This window comes from Taudactylus pleione, unplaced genomic scaffold, assembly GCF_031769625.1.
Source record: "Taudactylus pleione unplaced genomic scaffold, aTauple2 ptg000256l, whole genome shotgun sequence".
NCBI lineage: Eukaryota > Metazoa > Chordata > Amphibia > Anura > Myobatrachidae > Taudactylus > Taudactylus pleione.
In genome coordinates this window covers 15,367,667-15,386,138 of record NW_028284658.1, presented here as the reverse complement: position 1 = coordinate 15,386,138, position 18,472 = coordinate 15,367,667, and the positions used below count along the sequence as shown (strand labels likewise).

Genomic DNA, 18,472 nt, shown 5'->3' with positions numbered 1-18,472 from the left:
TACTTTAAAGGATAGACACTACTCTGTGCTACCAGTAATTGTTATGAAATGGGTATTTGAATAACTGAAGTAAGTATTATATTAACATAGAAAACTCTGGGTATACTCTGGGTATAAGAACTGATTGATAGAATTGCATCTTATAGGAAGAATAATAAAATTTTCACACAAAAGCAGGGGCTTGGTCCCAGGTATTTGAACCCAGAGATGAAATTGCGAGGCAAGTATATGGACACGGGAAATTGCTGGCTCAACCCAGGTCCTTTCTCTGTGTAAAGGGGTCCATCCAGGTCAAAATTGCCAAGCTTCAACCCTGGTCACGACCACGGTTGAAGCCCTGGCAATTTTAACCTGGGTGGAACCAATTTCCCAGGTCCAAATCTCTGTGTGAAATGGGTATAACAGTGTAAAAAAAAATCCCTTTGCCTAATTGTACCCAACATTTCTGTATTCTAGTAGCAAACAATATAGAGAAATTATCATATTGACCAAAATCCAATTCATAGAACATGCTAGTGACCTACATACAATACAGAGAGGATCCTAGTGAACACCATATAATACAGAGGGCATGTTACTGTCCACCATGCAATACATCTATATTCATTAACCCCATAATTACCCCCATAATTACCTACTTCAGTCTTATAAAAATTAACCTCATCAAAAGTATTACCCCCTTCACCCTCATAATATAATCCAAACATGGTAACGAACCTCCTTATTCATAATATTACCTTCCTGTAATTGAACCCCTTCCTACCCCCCTCTAACTTCACTTATCAGTTATTGATCAGTCTTTCTGTGCTGCTACCACATAGTGCAGCCACAGTGTATAGAAATACTGGTCCACCACGACTCATGCTGGGGAGATGTCACCAGTAAAGAGGGAGGGGTTGTGCATTGGAGGAATATGCTGCATGGTCCCCACTTGAAAGAGCACTCTATTTGGTTAGCTGTGATCCTCCAGACCACCCCAAAGCTCCTCTGTCCTGCTCCAAACCCCACACACTCTGCTGGATAAAGCCAATCCACCAGTTGCTGATATAAAGGCAAAAGATCTATAGTTTTCTTCCTACTTACATCTTATATTTATATCTGTGTTTTAGGAAGCCGTGGGAGTAAAGGAAGAGTTCCTTCTGTTTGGCGTACTGTTTGAAATCACAATGATAGACCCAAGTATTGGGCAGAGGCCAGTTAAATTTGAGATCTCTATAGGTATGTGACAATGTTAATATTATTAATCAGCCTGTAATACATTTTAAAAGACTTTGATTATTTCCTTTTGGTGTGTTTTCAAGCAATCACGAGAAAATAGCTAAATTTTACACCTTTCTAAAATTTGTACTACATTTTCTTTTGTTGTATGCAACAAATGACATGTATAATAAAATTGAGATTATACAATGAGATCTGTATTGTAAATTAATGTTAAATAATCTGTATGTTTAAACTGAGTGAATACTAATTTTAAAAGGATCTGATGTTCTGTTCAACATTTTCTTGCTGAGTTAAATGTTGGTGGATCCAAACAACACTAGCAACTACATCTATTATATTCATTGCTAGGGGCAGTTTGTGGTTGTTGTTTTAAAATTAATTTAATAAAGTTTCATGTTAATAAAAACAATATGGGTATATTTAGTGGAAACATGTATTCCCAAATGTATTACTTTTTACTTTCACAAGCACATAAGCACATATTCCTACATTACAATTAGTGTACCGTATAGATCAGGGGTAGCCAACCCTGGTCCTCGAGAGCTACCAACAGTTCATGTTTTCCAGGTCTCTTCACAGAATCACAAGTTAAATAATTGTTCCACCTGTGGATCTTTTCAAATGTGTTTAATGAATAATCATTACACCTGTGCACCAGCTAGGTAGTCTGGAAAACGTGAACTGTTAGTAGCTCTCAAGGACTGAGGCTGGCTACCCCTGGTATGGATTGTAATTTGTGCAGTGTTGCATGTTACAGACAATTTAGGTTTTTACATAATAACACACCTAATAAAACTCAACTTGTTGTCAGTGTTATTGTGTCTTTATTTATTGCATAGGAAACTACGGGAAAATTGCCGAAGTGATCACTAAATCTTCTAAAAAGAAACCTAAAGGGGAGACGATACCTGAGGAGCGTCAGGGTCTGCTGGACGCAGGATCAGAAGATGAACTCAGCGTGGACCTTGAGGAAGACCTGCCTTTAAATAATGAATCAAATGGCAAATCTGTGATATCCACAAGGAGGCCAGAGCGTACAGAACCAGACGAGTAATAAATGACAAGCTTACAATAATGGACAGATCTAGTACATAGTAGTAATAATAGTTGATAATCGCTGATCATCATAGTAAAGGCCCCTATACACCAGCAAGAGATTGTAGCAATTCCCCGATCCCCAGACCCCGGGGTTGGAGAAATCCAACATGCAGCATTGGGGAATCGAGGAAACGGCAAGCAGATGTATAAGATGATCAAGCTAGTGAAATTAAAGCACATGTCACACTGGAAAGCAAATAATGTAAAGTATGTCATATTTTAAACATATTAGTACACAAAATGTCACCTATAATATAGTGTGACACATGGCCTCTTTTAAAATATAATACATTATGTACCTCTTTGGAAAGCCTCCATGGTCTGTGTTACAGAACATTACTTTTCCATAGGGTCTGAACTACAGGTACAATGGGCCACATAGGGTAACAAGGTGTGTGGGAAAATATGTTTGTAGCTTTACAGCTGCACTTTTTTGTTAAATAAGTTACCATGCTGTAACATTTTTAATTTTCATATTAAGCAACCAAATAATGACAGGTAAGGGTCAGACATTTAGCAGGAGCAATGTGTTTTTCTGGTATTAGTACTGCAGGTATACTTATACATGAAATGTATGCATGTATGGCCAATGGGGGGGAGAGTCACTCTGTTGTCCTGCTTATGTCTGTAGCTCATACAACTATATACCAATGGGCAATGACAGACCATGTGCATATGTATGGAGCTACTGGGAGGACCACAGCTGGAGGCTATACAATTCCAACTGGATAGTCAAGATAGCTGAACGCCTGGTAAGTAGTAAAACTATGTATCACACCCTCTTCTATAAACTGAACACCCTTTAGCACACACCACTGTAAATTAATCATACAAACCAGCCCTGCTCGTTCTGTCTTACCTGTTCCTGACAGTAGCATTGTTTATTAAATGTTACTCACACACATGCAACGCCTTTTAAAAACCAGGAACGTTCCTGCAGGCTGGACAGTCTCTACCAGCATCAGTTTGTTCCTCTTTGAATATGTTTGGATCTTGAAGTCTCTTATTTAATTTGTGTCCCAAACACCTTTCTTCTTACCTGAGACAGGCATCAGGTTTGGGAGCCTGAGGAGAGATAGTGGACAGGTCTTTATCTCTAAACATAAAATGTATTGCTCAAACAAGTAAAAGGTTGCTCAGAGAACTGTCTTGGTTTACAGCCCCTAGTTACTACAAACATCTCTCTTATGAGAGAGCAAAGAGACGCTGGAGGTGGGAAGGTGGTTTAGAACAGAAACTTTTATTCCTAAAATACAAGGATTGTTTGAAAATAAAGACCAGTTATCATTATTGTTAACATGTATTTTTATAGTTTTAACATATGGGGGTAACATGGTTTGTGTAGCGGATAGTATTTCTGCTTCACAGCACTGAGGTTATGAGTTCAATTCCTTATCAAGGCCCGATATGTGTGGAGTTTGTATGTTCTCCCCATGTTTGCATGGGTTTACTCCAGGCGGTTTACTTTCTTCCCACATTCCAAAAACACACTGGAAGTTTTTTTTCTACTGCACATGTGCAAAAAGTCCAAAAAACCCATATGCATAGCACTGAGTGTACCGCTGTCATGGACACAATCTCTTGCAATAGAGCCGGGCGTTCTTGGGAGGTGTCTGTTGGGCTGCAGTGAACGCACAAAAAGGCCATCTCATGGGAGTGTCAAGGGGGTGTCGGTGAATGTGGCTGCATTCTCAAGCACAGAACAGCAGCTAAAGAGGCCATGATTAAAGAAAGGCCATAGGGCGTAGTAATTGTTGATGGTCATCACGATGTTGCGCCGATGGTGGACTGTTTGGCGGATTGCCACTGTCCATGGACATTGAAAGTGGGCATCTCAGTCCTTTCAATCTCCGGTGCTCACAAGTACACAAGGGGAAGGCTGAGACTAGCATTTGCATTTTATTGCAGCAGCGTATCTGAAAGAAATGGCAGCCGCACGCAGTGTCGGACTGGGGCTTAAAGGGCCCACCAGGGGAATGCAGTGATAGGGGCCCATACTTAGGGGTGTGACCAGCCTGCAAATTGGGTCTGGGCCCCTTAAAATATATAGATATGGTAAATATTGCTAGTGAATGCATAATAATGGACCAGACTAATAACAGCAATACATTGTAGAAAATACACCAAAGTCCTGTGCAATATAATACAAGTGCACAGTCTGGAACCTGATCCCTTGAGGAGGGGGTGGGGCCTCAGGCAGTGGGGCCCACCGGGGGTTTCCCCTGTACCCCTGTGGGCCAGTCCGACCCTGGCCACACGCATGCACTAGCGTCCACCACTCAATCAGGCCTAGAGATTCACGGGGGCAGGGTCTGTTGTGTATGACTGCAATGTTCTCTGTAAATCACTGTGTAATGTGCGCTATATTAATAAATAATTGTTTATTCTTTTACAACATTAACTGCCCTAGTGGAGGAAACTGGGCCACACAAAGGGCCTGATTCAGAGCCGCTCGTAAGCGGCCGCTCGTTCGCTCCAAGCGATGTTTACCCAACTGCGCATGCGTACGGATCGTAATACACATGCGCGAACCAGTCAGTGCGGCTGAAATTCATGTGCTCGCAAAATAGCGAATGCCTGATAATTTGAGTGACAGAAAGAGGCGTATGTGGGTGGTAACAGGGGAAGGTGCTTGAAAACGGGGAGTGGAGATCCGAACGCAGGCGTGCTTAAAGGTCAAAACGGGCATTTTATGGGTGTGCATAATTAAAACAGCAGTGTAATTGACCACGTCACTGGGTTATTTTATAGCCAGAACTGATCGCAAAATTGTGGTAGCAAAAACCAACCAGAAGAATAGCGAGCAGCTCATACCCTGGTCGATGTACTCGATTAATCTAATAAATAGCGGACATGACGTAGGATGCGAGCGGCCAGGGGGCATAGTTTCCCAAAAAACGACCGCAAGTTTTGTTCGCTCGTTCAGACCTAGAGGCGTGAACAGACCGCAAAGAGCGAACGGTTCATTTGAATAGCCACCCCTTTTTTTTGAACGAACGACCGCAAATAGCGACCGGCTCTGAATCAGGCCCAAAGACAGCACAGACATGAAGACTCCACATAGATAGCATGCCTAAGGAAATAATCTACTTATCAAACAACAGCATCTTCCTCATAACAACTCTCTTGTTTCTCTTCTTAAGCAACACAGGCATCACAGCTTGGTGGTTAACCTAATTCTGCCATTAGAAGTAGAATTTCTATTTCTGTTGTGCTGTTTCTTAACAATAATATTGTAGTTATTTGATGACATCTAGCTTTTATACACATTTATTAGGAACATTTCACTCTCAAGGTCATAATAGGTCAAATAATTAATGTCATCATTATGAGGATGCCATGTAACTATAGATTTGACTTTTATAGGAACGTGGACTTGAAGAGGTAGAGAAACTGACAAGAAGACCTAAATCCAACCCAGAAATACGTCTGAAGCAAGTCCTTGAGGAATTTGTAGCTGGCTGCAGGTATATTATTTTTCTGTGAACAAATCTTGGGAAATGGGAATTGATAGCAAAGTAAGATTTTTAGTTTCATGGATTAGTCCTCACAACGCTGACAGTGACACTATCGGCCTGGCTCTGAGTAACGTACAATGCCCATGTACACAGAGTTCAGCCATATTTTGCTACTACATGAAAATCGCTATAAAGTTGCACAGTGCATGCGCCCCATAGTGTGTACGCGCAGAGGCGCAGTTGTGATTCAGGCACGGTATCAGAAAAGTATTGTAAGCGTGCTGGGTGTTCCTGGCCGGTGACTGGGAGGTGTTATTCAGATGCACAAATATTGTCCGTCTTATGGGCGTGTTATGGCAGTGTCATGGGCGTTTCGCTGACCTGGTTGTATATTAGTGGTTGTCGCAGCAGTGTGTAACTCTGAATCAGCCCTTATTGTCATCTGACAAACACTGACCCCAAAGACATATTCTAATGCTGGGTACACAGAAACGAGGTGTGTACCCAGCGATCCGCCGACAGGCCGACATATTGGGCGGCTGGTAAACATTAGACGATCCGGTGCCCGACTTCCCGATATGCCGGCCCCTGCTGCATCCCTCTGAATGGGGTCGTCAGCCGCATTGTCAGATTGGGCTGCATGTAGAGCCGACCTGATGATGCGGCTGACGACCCCACGGGAGTGCACCCAACATAGTGGGTACACACTTGACGATTTGAACGATTTGTCATTCCGATCTGTCCAAATTGGGCAAATCCGTTGTGTACCCAGCCTAACACTGCAAACAGATCACCTATCTGTAATATAGTTTCAGTTTATCCCTCCTATCTATGTCCTTTCCAACCTTGTTACATTTACATTTCCAGCAAAGCTCTGTTTTCTGATGGGAGACTATTTGCAGATGACCATTGTGCAGTACTAGTTTTGTGTTGTGTTTTTGTCTGTACTTTATACCAATTTAATATTTACCATGTGCCATGTTGATTCTGTGCTGTGCATGATGACCTGGACGCCATGAACACATTGATGCTGAGTGAAATGAGCATTGTTTCACATAATTATAGATTTTAATCAAGTTCATAGAGCAGTTTTGCAAAATTTGCTGCCAATTTTCTGTTTGCAGACAATACTCTCTGAGTGCAGGAAAGAGAACGATGGCACGTCCCAACAACCTAGACCGCTGCAGGATGAAGTCTCTTCCCCACAACATTGTAAGACTCTTCATTAAAGACTTGACAGGGTTAGACAAACTGGGCAGACATATTTTTATCAGAGGGCCTCATTCAACAGTGAACGCTGAACGCAGATACCTGATGGTCGGGAATCTGCGGAGGCGCCAAACCCATGCAGCACATGTGCAGTACGGGTTCTGCATGATCGCACGCAGTCCGGCAGCAGACTGTCACTGATTGACAGTCTACTGCCATTTGTGGGCGGGAGGCGTGTCGCCACCATAGGAGGTGAGTGAAGAGGCCAGGATCTCCGTTAACTGACGGAGATTTCCTGGCATCTCTGTTGTATCTGCGGCGAATGGCTTGCGTGACCCCAAAGGTCACTCATCCGGCCAATTTTATCGCAGATTATCCGATGATGCGTCCTTGGACGCAGCCCTGATAAGTAATGCATGCAGGGGGCATGACGCCTCCTGCTGCATTATTATAATTGCAAGGGCAGAATTGTAAAGCTGCTTGCGTGTAGCTTTGCAATTCCGTCCTGTGCTGGATCTGGCCCATAATGCAGGAGGCCATGCAATGTCGATTACTTTGGAAATATACAAATATATTGTTTTTATGTATGAATTGGCTGTGGGGATCACCAGGGCATGTTAGACATTGAGTGTTCCAGACTAAGAAATATAGTCAAAACATGAATACATTGTAAAGCAGCATAGTAATTGTTACACTTTTTTTCACATTGTGGGACTTGTGCAGATTTAATAAGTATTATGTACACCACTAAAGTTAATATATGCCTAAACAGCCCATACTGTTGCAGCTGATTGCCGCAATTCCCTGTTCTTCCGACATGTTGAAAAATCTGGATTCCCCCGATCCTGGCCCGAAATTTGTCAGAATTGGCGAGTCAGGGATTTTTAACATGTCGAATTTCCTCAATCCGCCAATGGATCACTGATCATAGATGTTAGCGGATCAGTAGTTTTGGTCGCAGATCAGCGGATGGGGTCGGTGTCAGTAGAATGGGGAATCGCAGCTCAGGTGTATGGAGACCTTAACTTTAAACAAGTTCCTTTCTATATAATGGTTTTGTTGTTTGTGTTTCTTTTTTATAATATTTTTTTTTTAAATTTAAAATATGATCAATTTTTTTTTCTTACACGTTAGCTTGCATTTTACTTTTATCACCCCAAGATTATCTTACCTGTTCACATTCGCAAACCCAAGTGATGTTACCTTCTATCTCTAGATTCTTTATGCCAAACAAGCGCTGAGAGCCAGCCGGAGACTGACTAAGCACAATGTCAAGGACAAGATTAATGATGCCAAGAAAATTCTAATAAAAGTTCGATTCCTGGCTAAAGAGGTAGAGACATTTTTTAGGACCATTTTCAGAAAGTATATTATCTGTGCACCTTATATAGGGAAAGTATGCCCTCCTTGCAGTTATTTGTATTTTATGCTTAGTGTACAGTACATGGGTGGAAAACATGAATAGCGTGTGAGCTTTTGCTGTTGCACATAAGAGTTTACTCAGAGATTTACAACAGTAAAGCTAATGTTGATTTTACACAGCAGAGGACTATTTGTACAGCCTTATGGGCCTGATTCATTACAGATCGCTATTGCGATTGCTGCTGCGAATACACGCAGGTGCACTGCGAAAATATGCTAATGACTGCAATTGCAATACTATGAGACGCCCATGGCCAGCATAAAGGCACCCACTACCGCTTTCGCACATCCGTAATACTTTGCAATCCTGCGTATACATCGGGAACATTGAGTAACATTGGACCCTCACGCACAATTACAACAGGTCTGACCTTACTCAGAAATTGCTAACCTCGTCACACGCAGTGAGTACTCAAACTGCGTGTGTCATCGCAGTGGCTAATTTATGCATGCCCCTGAAACGACGTTCAAATGTACTCACACGCCTGCGTTTTGCCGACCACCCCGCGTCACCACCCCCAAAAGCTCACTTCTTGTCAATCACTCTGTGATGGGTCTGCATAGTCTCTGCAATTGCATCACGATCGCAGTGGAGCCTTCGTGAATACGCACTGAGATGCATACGCATGCGCAGTATGCAACAACTGGCCGTCCGCGTGCGTAATCACAATATCGATCTGTAATGAATCAGGCAATATAGCCATTAGCTAGAAATGTGTTTGTAAATGGCTAATGAACACCGACTGCCACAGTAATTGAGGATACATTTAATAAAACTTAACGGGGGGAGGAGTAACAAAGCTTGGAAAAAGAAAGTGGAGAGAGTGAAAGTACCAACCAATCAGCTCCTAACTGTCATTTTGCAGACTGTGGGCCTCATTTATCAACAAGTTGTATGATTCACAACGAGTGATAAAACATCTTGCGTATGATAATGGTGCTCCAGCCTATCAGCTCCCAGCTGTCATCTGTTTGAAAAATGACAGTTGGGGGCTGATTGGCTGGAGCACCATTTATCATACACAGTGGCGTAACTAAGGGGGGTAGAGCAGGCTCGTGCCCTGGGCGCCATCCAGCGTGCGGCGCTGGGGGTGCCACCGGCCGCGGTCCAGGACACTGGTCAGTGTAGTGCGGACCGTGCAGTCCACACTACATAGTAACAAACACTGCCGCCGGCTAGTATACTCGTACTACTAACAGACTCTCATTGACTGCTGCGCTGCGTTGCGCCCATTGCCGGAGCCGGGTTGGAACTTACTCATGAGCTCCATCTTCGGGCTCCCGAAGTGGGTGATGGGAGAGACATCATGATGTCTCTCCCATTATGCAGAGCGGGCCGGCCCGGGAGGACGGAGTAGCAGACGGCAGCGGGCGCAGGAGCGTGGATTCAGGTAAGTGTTTTTTGTTTTTTTTCGTGTGTGTCTTTGTCTTGCACTGCTGAGGGGGGACTACTACTGGGGGCACTGCATAGGGGGGATTGCTACTGGGGGCACTGCATAGGGGGGACTACTACTGGGGGCATTATATAAGTGGCACTGCATAGGGGGACCCCTACTGGGGGCACTATATAAGCGGAACTACTGAGGTCACTGCATAGGGTGGACTACTACTTGGGGCACTGCATAGGGGGGACCCCTACTGGGGGCACTGTTAAATGGGCACTACTGAGAGCACTGCATAGGGGGGACCACTACTCGGGGCACTGCATAAAGGGGACCACTACTGGGAGCACTGCATAGGGGGGACCACTACTGGGGGCACTGCATAGGGGGGGCTACTACTGGGGCACTGTATAAGGGGCACTGCATAGGGGGGACTACTACTGGGGCACTGCATAGGGGGAAACACTACTGGGGCACTGCATAGGGGAACCACTACTAGCGACACTGTATAAGGGGCATTACTAGGGGCACTGTATAAGTGGCACTACTGGGGCACTGCATAAGTGGCACTGTATAAGGGTGCATTACTTGGGACACTGTATAAGGGTGCACTATTGGGGGCACTGTATAAAGAGGCACTGTATAGGGGTACTACTACAGGGGGCACTCCATAAGGGGCACTGCTACTGGGGACATTGCATAAGGGACACTACTATAGTGGGCATTGCAAGAGGGGCACTACTACTTTGGGCATTAAGGTGCATATGGAATGGAAAGGAATGTTCCCAGAATGACGATAAACTGTGGTGTGTCATGTTGCCACATCCCCATTTTCCAGTGGCCACGTCCCTTGAAACATGTGACTACGCCTACTTTTTCGCTTTCGGCACGCAGACCTACTTGGTGGGGGGGCGGGGGGGTTGCTCTGTTTTTTTTTTAACTTGCCCCGGGCTCCAAATACCCTAGTTATACCACTGATCATATGCAACAAGTTTTATCACTTAATAATAATAAATGAATAATAAAACTTGTTGTTAAATGAGGCTGTGTTTGAAAAATGACAGCTAAGAACTGATTTGTTGGTACTTTATATCATCTACATTTATCACTCTCAAAACTGTGATAAATCTTCCCCAAACTGTGAGTGTAGCCCATAGCAACCAATCATATACTGTACTAGCTATTATTTATCTAATACAGTGGTTCTCAAACTCGGTCCTCAGGACCCTAAACAGTTCATGTTTTCCAGATCACCTGTGGATCTTTAAAATGTAACAGTTGGTATTCCGAAAACTGTTAGGGCTCCTAAAGACCGGGTTTCAGACCCTGATCTATTGTAATAAATATATGAGATAGATAGATGGATCGTTTTTTGGTTGCTATGGACAACACCGCCAGATATTGCACCGGGACCAACCACAAAGAAGGGGCCTGCAGCTGGCAGCTTTAAAATTAGTAAAACTGACTCATTATACACCGCTCCCTGCTGCGCCGCAGGCAGCCTATAACAAAGAATGAGGCCAGGATGCAGTCTGGCAAGAGGAGAGGAAGACTTTTGGGGTATTGGGTAACTGTATTATTGTGTCTCCCACCTTACACAGGTTGCTGCCTTTGCTACCTGAGGTACAATTGCTTGGGGGAATTTGAATTCCAAGTTTTCACTTCTGACCTCCCCCTCTCCTCCTCATGGGCCTTCCCAAACCTTGTGCACATGTTGACCTCACCCCCCTGCCTACTCATAAGTTTGCACTGAAAGTGTGAGATACTTGTATTACTAAGTTTATCCTCTCTACTCCTCCTTATCCTGTTACACCTATATGGGACAATGCCTTATACCTCCAGGATGTATACCGGGCTATTCTGCCCTCTGGTCCACCACGAGTATTACCTGCAGTGCTCACCTTACTGATGGCTAACACCTAGTACCCTTTGAGGTTATCAAGCAAAACCACCCTTTGCTGCAGCCTAAACTATATGTATTTGTTCAAATTAAAAATGTAAACTCCTTGTTACAGCCGCTGACACTGTAACATAGCATTTTGCATGCAGATACACCTGCACTCGCTAACAGAACATAGGCATGCTGCATATCATTTTAATTAGCATAAGCTGCTTGTGCTATCTGTTCGCATCCCTGTGTAAATTAGATGCATTTGAAGGTACACAGTCACACAAAAAGACGCTCGCGCTACCAAGTCACATGGAGCTTCCGTGGATAGCACGGAGGATAGATGTATATGGACACATCTGTACTTACCGTATGACCGTAGATGAGGAACAAAGGTGGTGAGGGACTTTCTATTATAGGTAAAGCTCAGTGAGGGTGCATACACGCAAATGCATCTGCTGCCTAGCAAGTATGTGCAGCCATATATGTCTGTTATTTTGCACCTGAAGGTGCATTTGATGATGATGAGGACTTGTCGCAAACTAGGCACATATGTTGCTTTTGAAGATCTGGAATTATCTGGAGATCAGGGTTCTCCCAAACCCATCCACAACACATTCCTGTGTACTACAACTCTGTCAGCATCACTGACCTGTGTAGTGTGGCTCATTTAGTCTTTATCAGACACAGTGCTATGTTCTGGGATGGGCAGGGTTTGGTATGAAATACCAATGGCTCAATAGCCTAACCCTAACCCCCCTACCCGTAGCCGCATTCCAGCGGTCGGGATGCCAATGCTGCAATCCTGATCTTATTCGGGATAGCAGCGTCAGCAGTTTGCTGATGGATGGGATTCTGGCGTCGGTATATCAGCGGCTGGGATCCCGTCCGCTGACTTTTTAACTATATCCCAGCTGGAGAGCATTGTACCTTAAGCTGGCCATACACCAGACCAACTTTCCTCCAAACATCCAACTAGTTGGTTGGTTGGAATGAAAATCCAGTAATGCATGGGAGCAAATGACAATCAGCAGTTTGTCACTTGGTCACGTTATTTCCGGTCACATGGTCGACAGTAACTAAGTCGGCATTCATAATATCGACACTAGAATGTAGGGACTGGAATTAAGAATAACAAACAGGCCACAAACCTACAGCGTTCATGTTTAAATGCTAAAGTATATCAAATGAGCGCCAGGAACTAAACAAAATGGTTTTAAGGCCCCAAGCACTAGATCAGGGCCAGATTAACAATGGGGCGAATGGAGCTACAGCTCCAGGCCTCCACATAAAAATAGGCCCATCATCAGCATAATGAAGACCAGCTGCCTAGCTGGTAACAGAGTCAGTTATAAATAGTTTTCTAGTTTTCTCATATATGTATGCATTTGTTGTATTTTTATAGAGACAGTGGAGCTGATAGTGTATGGGGTGTACACCTGCTCTTGGCTCTGTTCACACCCACACAGCACTGGTTACAGCTCCTCTGCTTCTCAGTATAGGCCCTTGAACATTTTCAGCCCCAGGCCCATGTGTTCTACCAACACCTGTGTTGTAGAACTACAAGGCAATACATGTCCTATCAGAGAGCAATTACCTGTAGAACCATAGGCTAAATGGGTATATAGCCAGTTGCATAATTCACTTAAAATGGAATTTCCCCAAAAGGAGTCAAAAATGGAATTTCCCCAAAAGGAGTCATTGGGATTTATTTATTTTTCATAAAGAAAATGCGGCTTATTAATGAATGTAAAATACAATTTCTCCACTAACTAATTGTATCAAAGGGGATTATACAAGCTTTATCTGCCTTAGGGATTTATGTATTTTACTATATTTCTTTTGTTAAATATCAGAGGATTTCTCTAGTTTCTTCAAGACACTCTTCTAATAGTTCAAGTCCATCACACCCAGTGTCTGTGCGTGTCTATCTGTGTCTATTGTATATTACCTGGCTGCACTATAAATGCCAGCTCTCTGCGATGATGCACAAACTAGAACTTTCCCACCTCCATGCTGGCATGTGAATAATTCTATGGTTTAAATCTCCACTTTGCCTTATTTTGTGTCTGTCTGGGATGACCCTTGCCTCTGTGTCTGTGATTCAGCAGCTTGCACAGAGCAAATAAAAAAGCTTGCTATTAGGTTGGTGTCAGAGTCTGCAGGACCACGCCACCTGCCCTGCTTTTACATGACCGAGCCGCCGATATTTCATACCAAACCCTCCAGCAATTGTGGGTGCAAAGTCCATTCATATGATTTCAGCCTGTTGTTTTGAGCCAGCTGGTGAAAAAAGGGCTCCTTTCCCGAGTGCAGACATGACACAGACGCGTGTGCCTGTTATAACTTGCATTAGATTGAATTGTGCAGCTGTACAGTTGGTGGGCTACAATCAAATGTTGCCCACCCCACCCCCTGTGCTTCCTGTTATGTACTGACAGTGTGCTTATAGCACTTACTAACTGCTCTCTAAAAAACTACTCTGTATATGTTTATTTCCTTCCATTATCCAACCAGTGTGTTTTGCAATCTATGTGTATTTGTATTTCTCAGTTGCCCTGTAAGGCAACCATATAGCATGCGCAACCACCTGACGTGGTATTTCTGTTTTACAGCCGCAGTGCACGGTCCCAGATGTTATCATATGGATGTTCTGTAACAATAAAAGAGTGGCCTATGCACGTGTCCCAGCTCAGAATGTTCTCTACTCTGTGGTAGAGGAGGAGAAGGGGAAGGATTGTGGAAAGATCTCCACTTTGTACTTCAAGGTGAAAGTATCTCTATGGAATGGAAATTGTATGGATATAAAGTAGAAAGCCCCCAATGCTCAGAAGGGCAGATTTAAATTATCCAAATATGGGTTGGCAAATAAACATAAAACAGGAACAATTATAATGAATTAAACCATAAATATATACAAAATAAAAACTTGTATGACCAAAGATCCAGAATAATCCAGTTATGCCAGGGCAGGGTTTCTGTAATCAGCAGTAATGCTTGTAGTTCAGCCAATGAGGTTAGCCGGGCAGGGTTTCTGTAATCAGCAGTAATGCTCGTAGTTCAGCCAATGAGGTTAGCTGGGCAGGGTTTCTGTAATCAGCAGTAATGCTCGTAGTTCAGGCAATGAGGTTAGCCGGGCAGGGTTTCTGTAATCAGCAGTAATGCTCGTAGTTCAGCCAATGAGGTTAGCCGGGCAGGGTTTCTGTAATCAGCAGTAATGCTCGTAGTTCAGCCAATGAGGTTAGCGGGGCAGGGTTTCTGTAATCAGCAGTAATGCTCGTAGTTCAGCCAATGAGGTTAGCCGGGCAGGGTTTCTGTAATCAGCAGTAATGCTCATAGTTCAGCCAATGAGGTTAGCCGGGCAGGGTTTCTGTAATCAGCAGTAATGCTCGTAGTTCAGCCAATGAGGTTAGCCGGGCAGGGTTTCTGTAATCAGCAGTAATGCTCGTAGTTCAGCCAATGAGGTTAGCCGGGCAGGGTTTCTGTAATCAGCAGTAATGCTCGTAGTTCAGCCAATGAGGTTAGCCGGGCAGGGTTTCTGTAATCAGCAGTAATGCTCGTAGTTCAGCCAATGAGGTTAGCCGGGCAGGGTTTCTGTAATCAGCAGTAATGCTCGTAGTTCAGCCAATGAGGTTAGCCGGGCAGGGTTTCTGTAATCAGCAGTAATGCTCGTAGTTCAGCCAATGAGGTTAGCCAAGAAAGGGCCAATATGCAAAGCTTGGCCTCGCCATGACTCATGGCACATCTCTCACACAACTTTGCAGACAGATAAGTCTTGCATCCCAAATGGTAAATAGACATTTTTTTTTTTGCAAAGGTTATACATTATGAAACTGAAGGTAATCTCTACCTCCTCTATGTTTAGATCCCAGGATCATACAACGGAGAAATCTTTGCAAAGGCAGAAATGTATATGTGGCTTGGAGTAACTAAGTATGCCAAGAACAGCACAGCTGAACTGCCAGAGGATTACAAGCCCATGTACGAGACTAATGGAGAACTGGTGGAATTTCCGAACAGCAACCCACCAGCCCTGCTCCGGAGGGATGGTGAGACATCCAATGATTGTATTCTTCTATTACATTGCTGCTGGTTTGTGTCACAGATCCCATGTGTGCTTGTCATGTGACATTTGTAGCAGTGTAATTTGAGGCAAAACCAATGTCATCGCTAGAGACTAAATAACTACTTCTTGATAAATGTATAATTATATAATAACCATGATAGCAATCAGGGGTATCACTAACAAGGACTGGGGCCCATGGCAACATTTTGTCTCCTAACCTTCACATTTTGTTCTACCAGTGCCACAAATCTACCCTATACAGTATAAAGTAATGCTATGGCTCTAACCAGACACACTTCCCAGATCTATATGTACATTTATCTTAAAGTGACTTTTAGTGGCTCATTAGAGGTACATATGTTTTTCTCTTTTGCCAAACTCTTTACACAGTCAGGTTGTCAGATCAGTTGTTTGGTCTGTTTGGTTAGCTCTTGCCAGCAATGGTAACTTTCTATTCTGCAGATTGTGGCATAATGTGATAGTTGTATAACATTGTAATATCAGCAGTAACATGATGTAAGTGAATGTAACGTGGTTGAAACAAATAATTTTTATGGAGTTTAAGAAAAAGTGAAAAACAAGGTTAGAAATTGTAGGAGATAATTACATTACCCCCTCCCCTTTTAACACTTAGCAGTGGGATTGATGCTAGTAACATTGGCCTGGGGAACATGCACTAATATGTTGTCCATGGCTCATAAGGACCCTGACACTAACTTACATCAACTGTAGGAAACACATGACGGGCCTACAGCCATGTTCCCCTATAATTATAGCTGCACATGTTTTCTCTCTTCTAGCCACACTGACATCATACATGGTGACTAACTAGGTCAGTAAAAGTAGAAAAATAAGAAAAACCCAATCTTTATTAATTTATTATTTTATCCTACTATTTGGCCCACCTGCAGCATGGAGTAACTACAGTGTTTCAATTGACGTCATTTTGAGCTATTAAGTTTATTAGAGTAAAAAAATTACACATTTTCTTTAGATTAAGCTGGAGAAAAATATGATTGCAATAAACATTTTAATCAATTAAATTATATACAATTGAATTTGGACAGTTTGCAGTGTTTACATTATTTGAGAAAGACTTTCCACATATGCTGCATACATACGGTCAGATTTTGTGTCAGATATGAATGATAACAGTTGTAAAAATCGTTCATGTCTTTGACATATGGGGCATGCATCGACGAACGAAGCGCGTTCCCGCATGTCAGATAACGATCTCTGAAATCTGATGTGTTTGCAGTCAGATTTTAATGATTTCATTCATTTTAATACTGTCAGAAATCGTTCAATCGTACATCGTTGATGAAATCATTCAAATCGTTGTAAAAATCGTTCAATCGTTCATCTGACAAATCTGACCGTGTGTATGCACCAGTACAGTGATTCATTGTTTAATTGGGTCTTTATGATGATTAAATTTGAAAATGCACAAAAAAAAGCATCTAAGAAATAATCAGCATCCTAAATTCAAAGGTGATGGGTGTAACATACACAAACTATGTGAAAGGGAGCAGGAATTCTCCCAGCATTTATTACTAGGGGGGCGATTTATAATATTTCCCCTTGATAAGCATACTTTATTATCGCCATATGTAGATATTATTTATTGGAGGTATGTATCTGATAAGAGCCTGTGACTTTGAAGAGTAAAAAGTAAAGTGTTGCTATCGTTCTACTTCCAGGTTCAGACCTGGTTTTCTCAATGCACATGCATGGTTATCAGACCCTTCATATGTAGCACTAGTTACGGAGAGGGATTCTTCAGATACCCTTCTGTAAATAAAATAGCAAAAATATAGCCTATAGGCAACAATGGTTAACACCATTAGGGTCTAAGCTAACAGCATTAGGTTCTATGCATATGGCTTAGTCGTTATAGAAACCTATGGTCACTGCATATGTGATCAATGGACCACAACTAAGCCCCTATATATAATGCAGTATTCCTCTTAAAACAGCATTGACCACAAAACTATTTTGATACATCAGCCCCTAAGACTAATACTGGAATCTCTTCACAAGCTGTTTTGTGGTTAACTCATATTATAACTTGTGACACAAAACTTTAATAACAACTACAATGTTGTAAATGTAATCAGACATATAGATGCAATTGGTCACAGCAGTAGTATAAATATAGCAACCAAACCAGAATATTAATAGGAACTACATAATTGTGCTTTAGGATTTATAAACTGTTTAAGATCATTAATGACACATACAGATTGTACCTCATAAGAGGAATTAACTTGAATGAATATTGCCTTCAATAAAAAAAATTATTCTATTTAGTGAATGTAGCTGAATTTTGGAAGTGATTTAGCACTGGACGGAATTGCAAAGCTGCATGCAAGCAACTTTGCAATTCCGTCCTTGCTATTATGTTAATGAAGCAGGAGGTGTCAAGCTTCCTGCATGCATTAATGATCCGAGCTGCACCCAAGGACACAGCATCAGATCATCTGCATGATCCTTGGTCGGCTGAGTGACCATCGCAGATGTCCAAAAGATGCTAGTTAATGACCATCTGCCGATGGAGATCCTGGCCTATTACCCCCCTCCTTCACCACCCCCTAATGGCGGCAACACGTCTCCTTTTTGGAAAAAAGAGACGGAGGCCATCGCAGCCCCCTGCTACCCCCAAATGGCAGCAGACTGTCAATCACTGACAGTCTTTGTCCGAACATGCATCACCCGTTCTGCACATGAG

General features: G+C 42.9%; 1 protein-coding gene across 1 annotated transcript in view; it reads left to right on the top strand.

The window, feature by feature from the left end:
* Positions 1-18,472, top strand: part of LOC148514971 (fer-1-like protein 4) — a 168,509-nt gene that overhangs the window by 51,797 nt on the left and 98,240 nt on the right. Inside the window, exons 16-23 of the mRNA XM_088480678.1 lie at positions 1,110-1,218; positions 2,061-2,271; positions 2,951-3,071; positions 5,686-5,786; positions 6,902-6,989; positions 8,203-8,319; positions 14,294-14,446; positions 15,544-15,727. Coding sequence (XP_088336804.1) covers positions 1,110-1,218; positions 2,061-2,271; positions 2,951-3,071; positions 5,686-5,786; positions 6,902-6,989; positions 8,203-8,319; positions 14,294-14,446; positions 15,544-15,727 — 1,084 coding nt within the window. The remainder of the gene's footprint in view (positions 1-1,109; positions 1,219-2,060; positions 2,272-2,950; positions 3,072-5,685; positions 5,787-6,901; positions 6,990-8,202; positions 8,320-14,293; positions 14,447-15,543; positions 15,728-18,472) is intronic.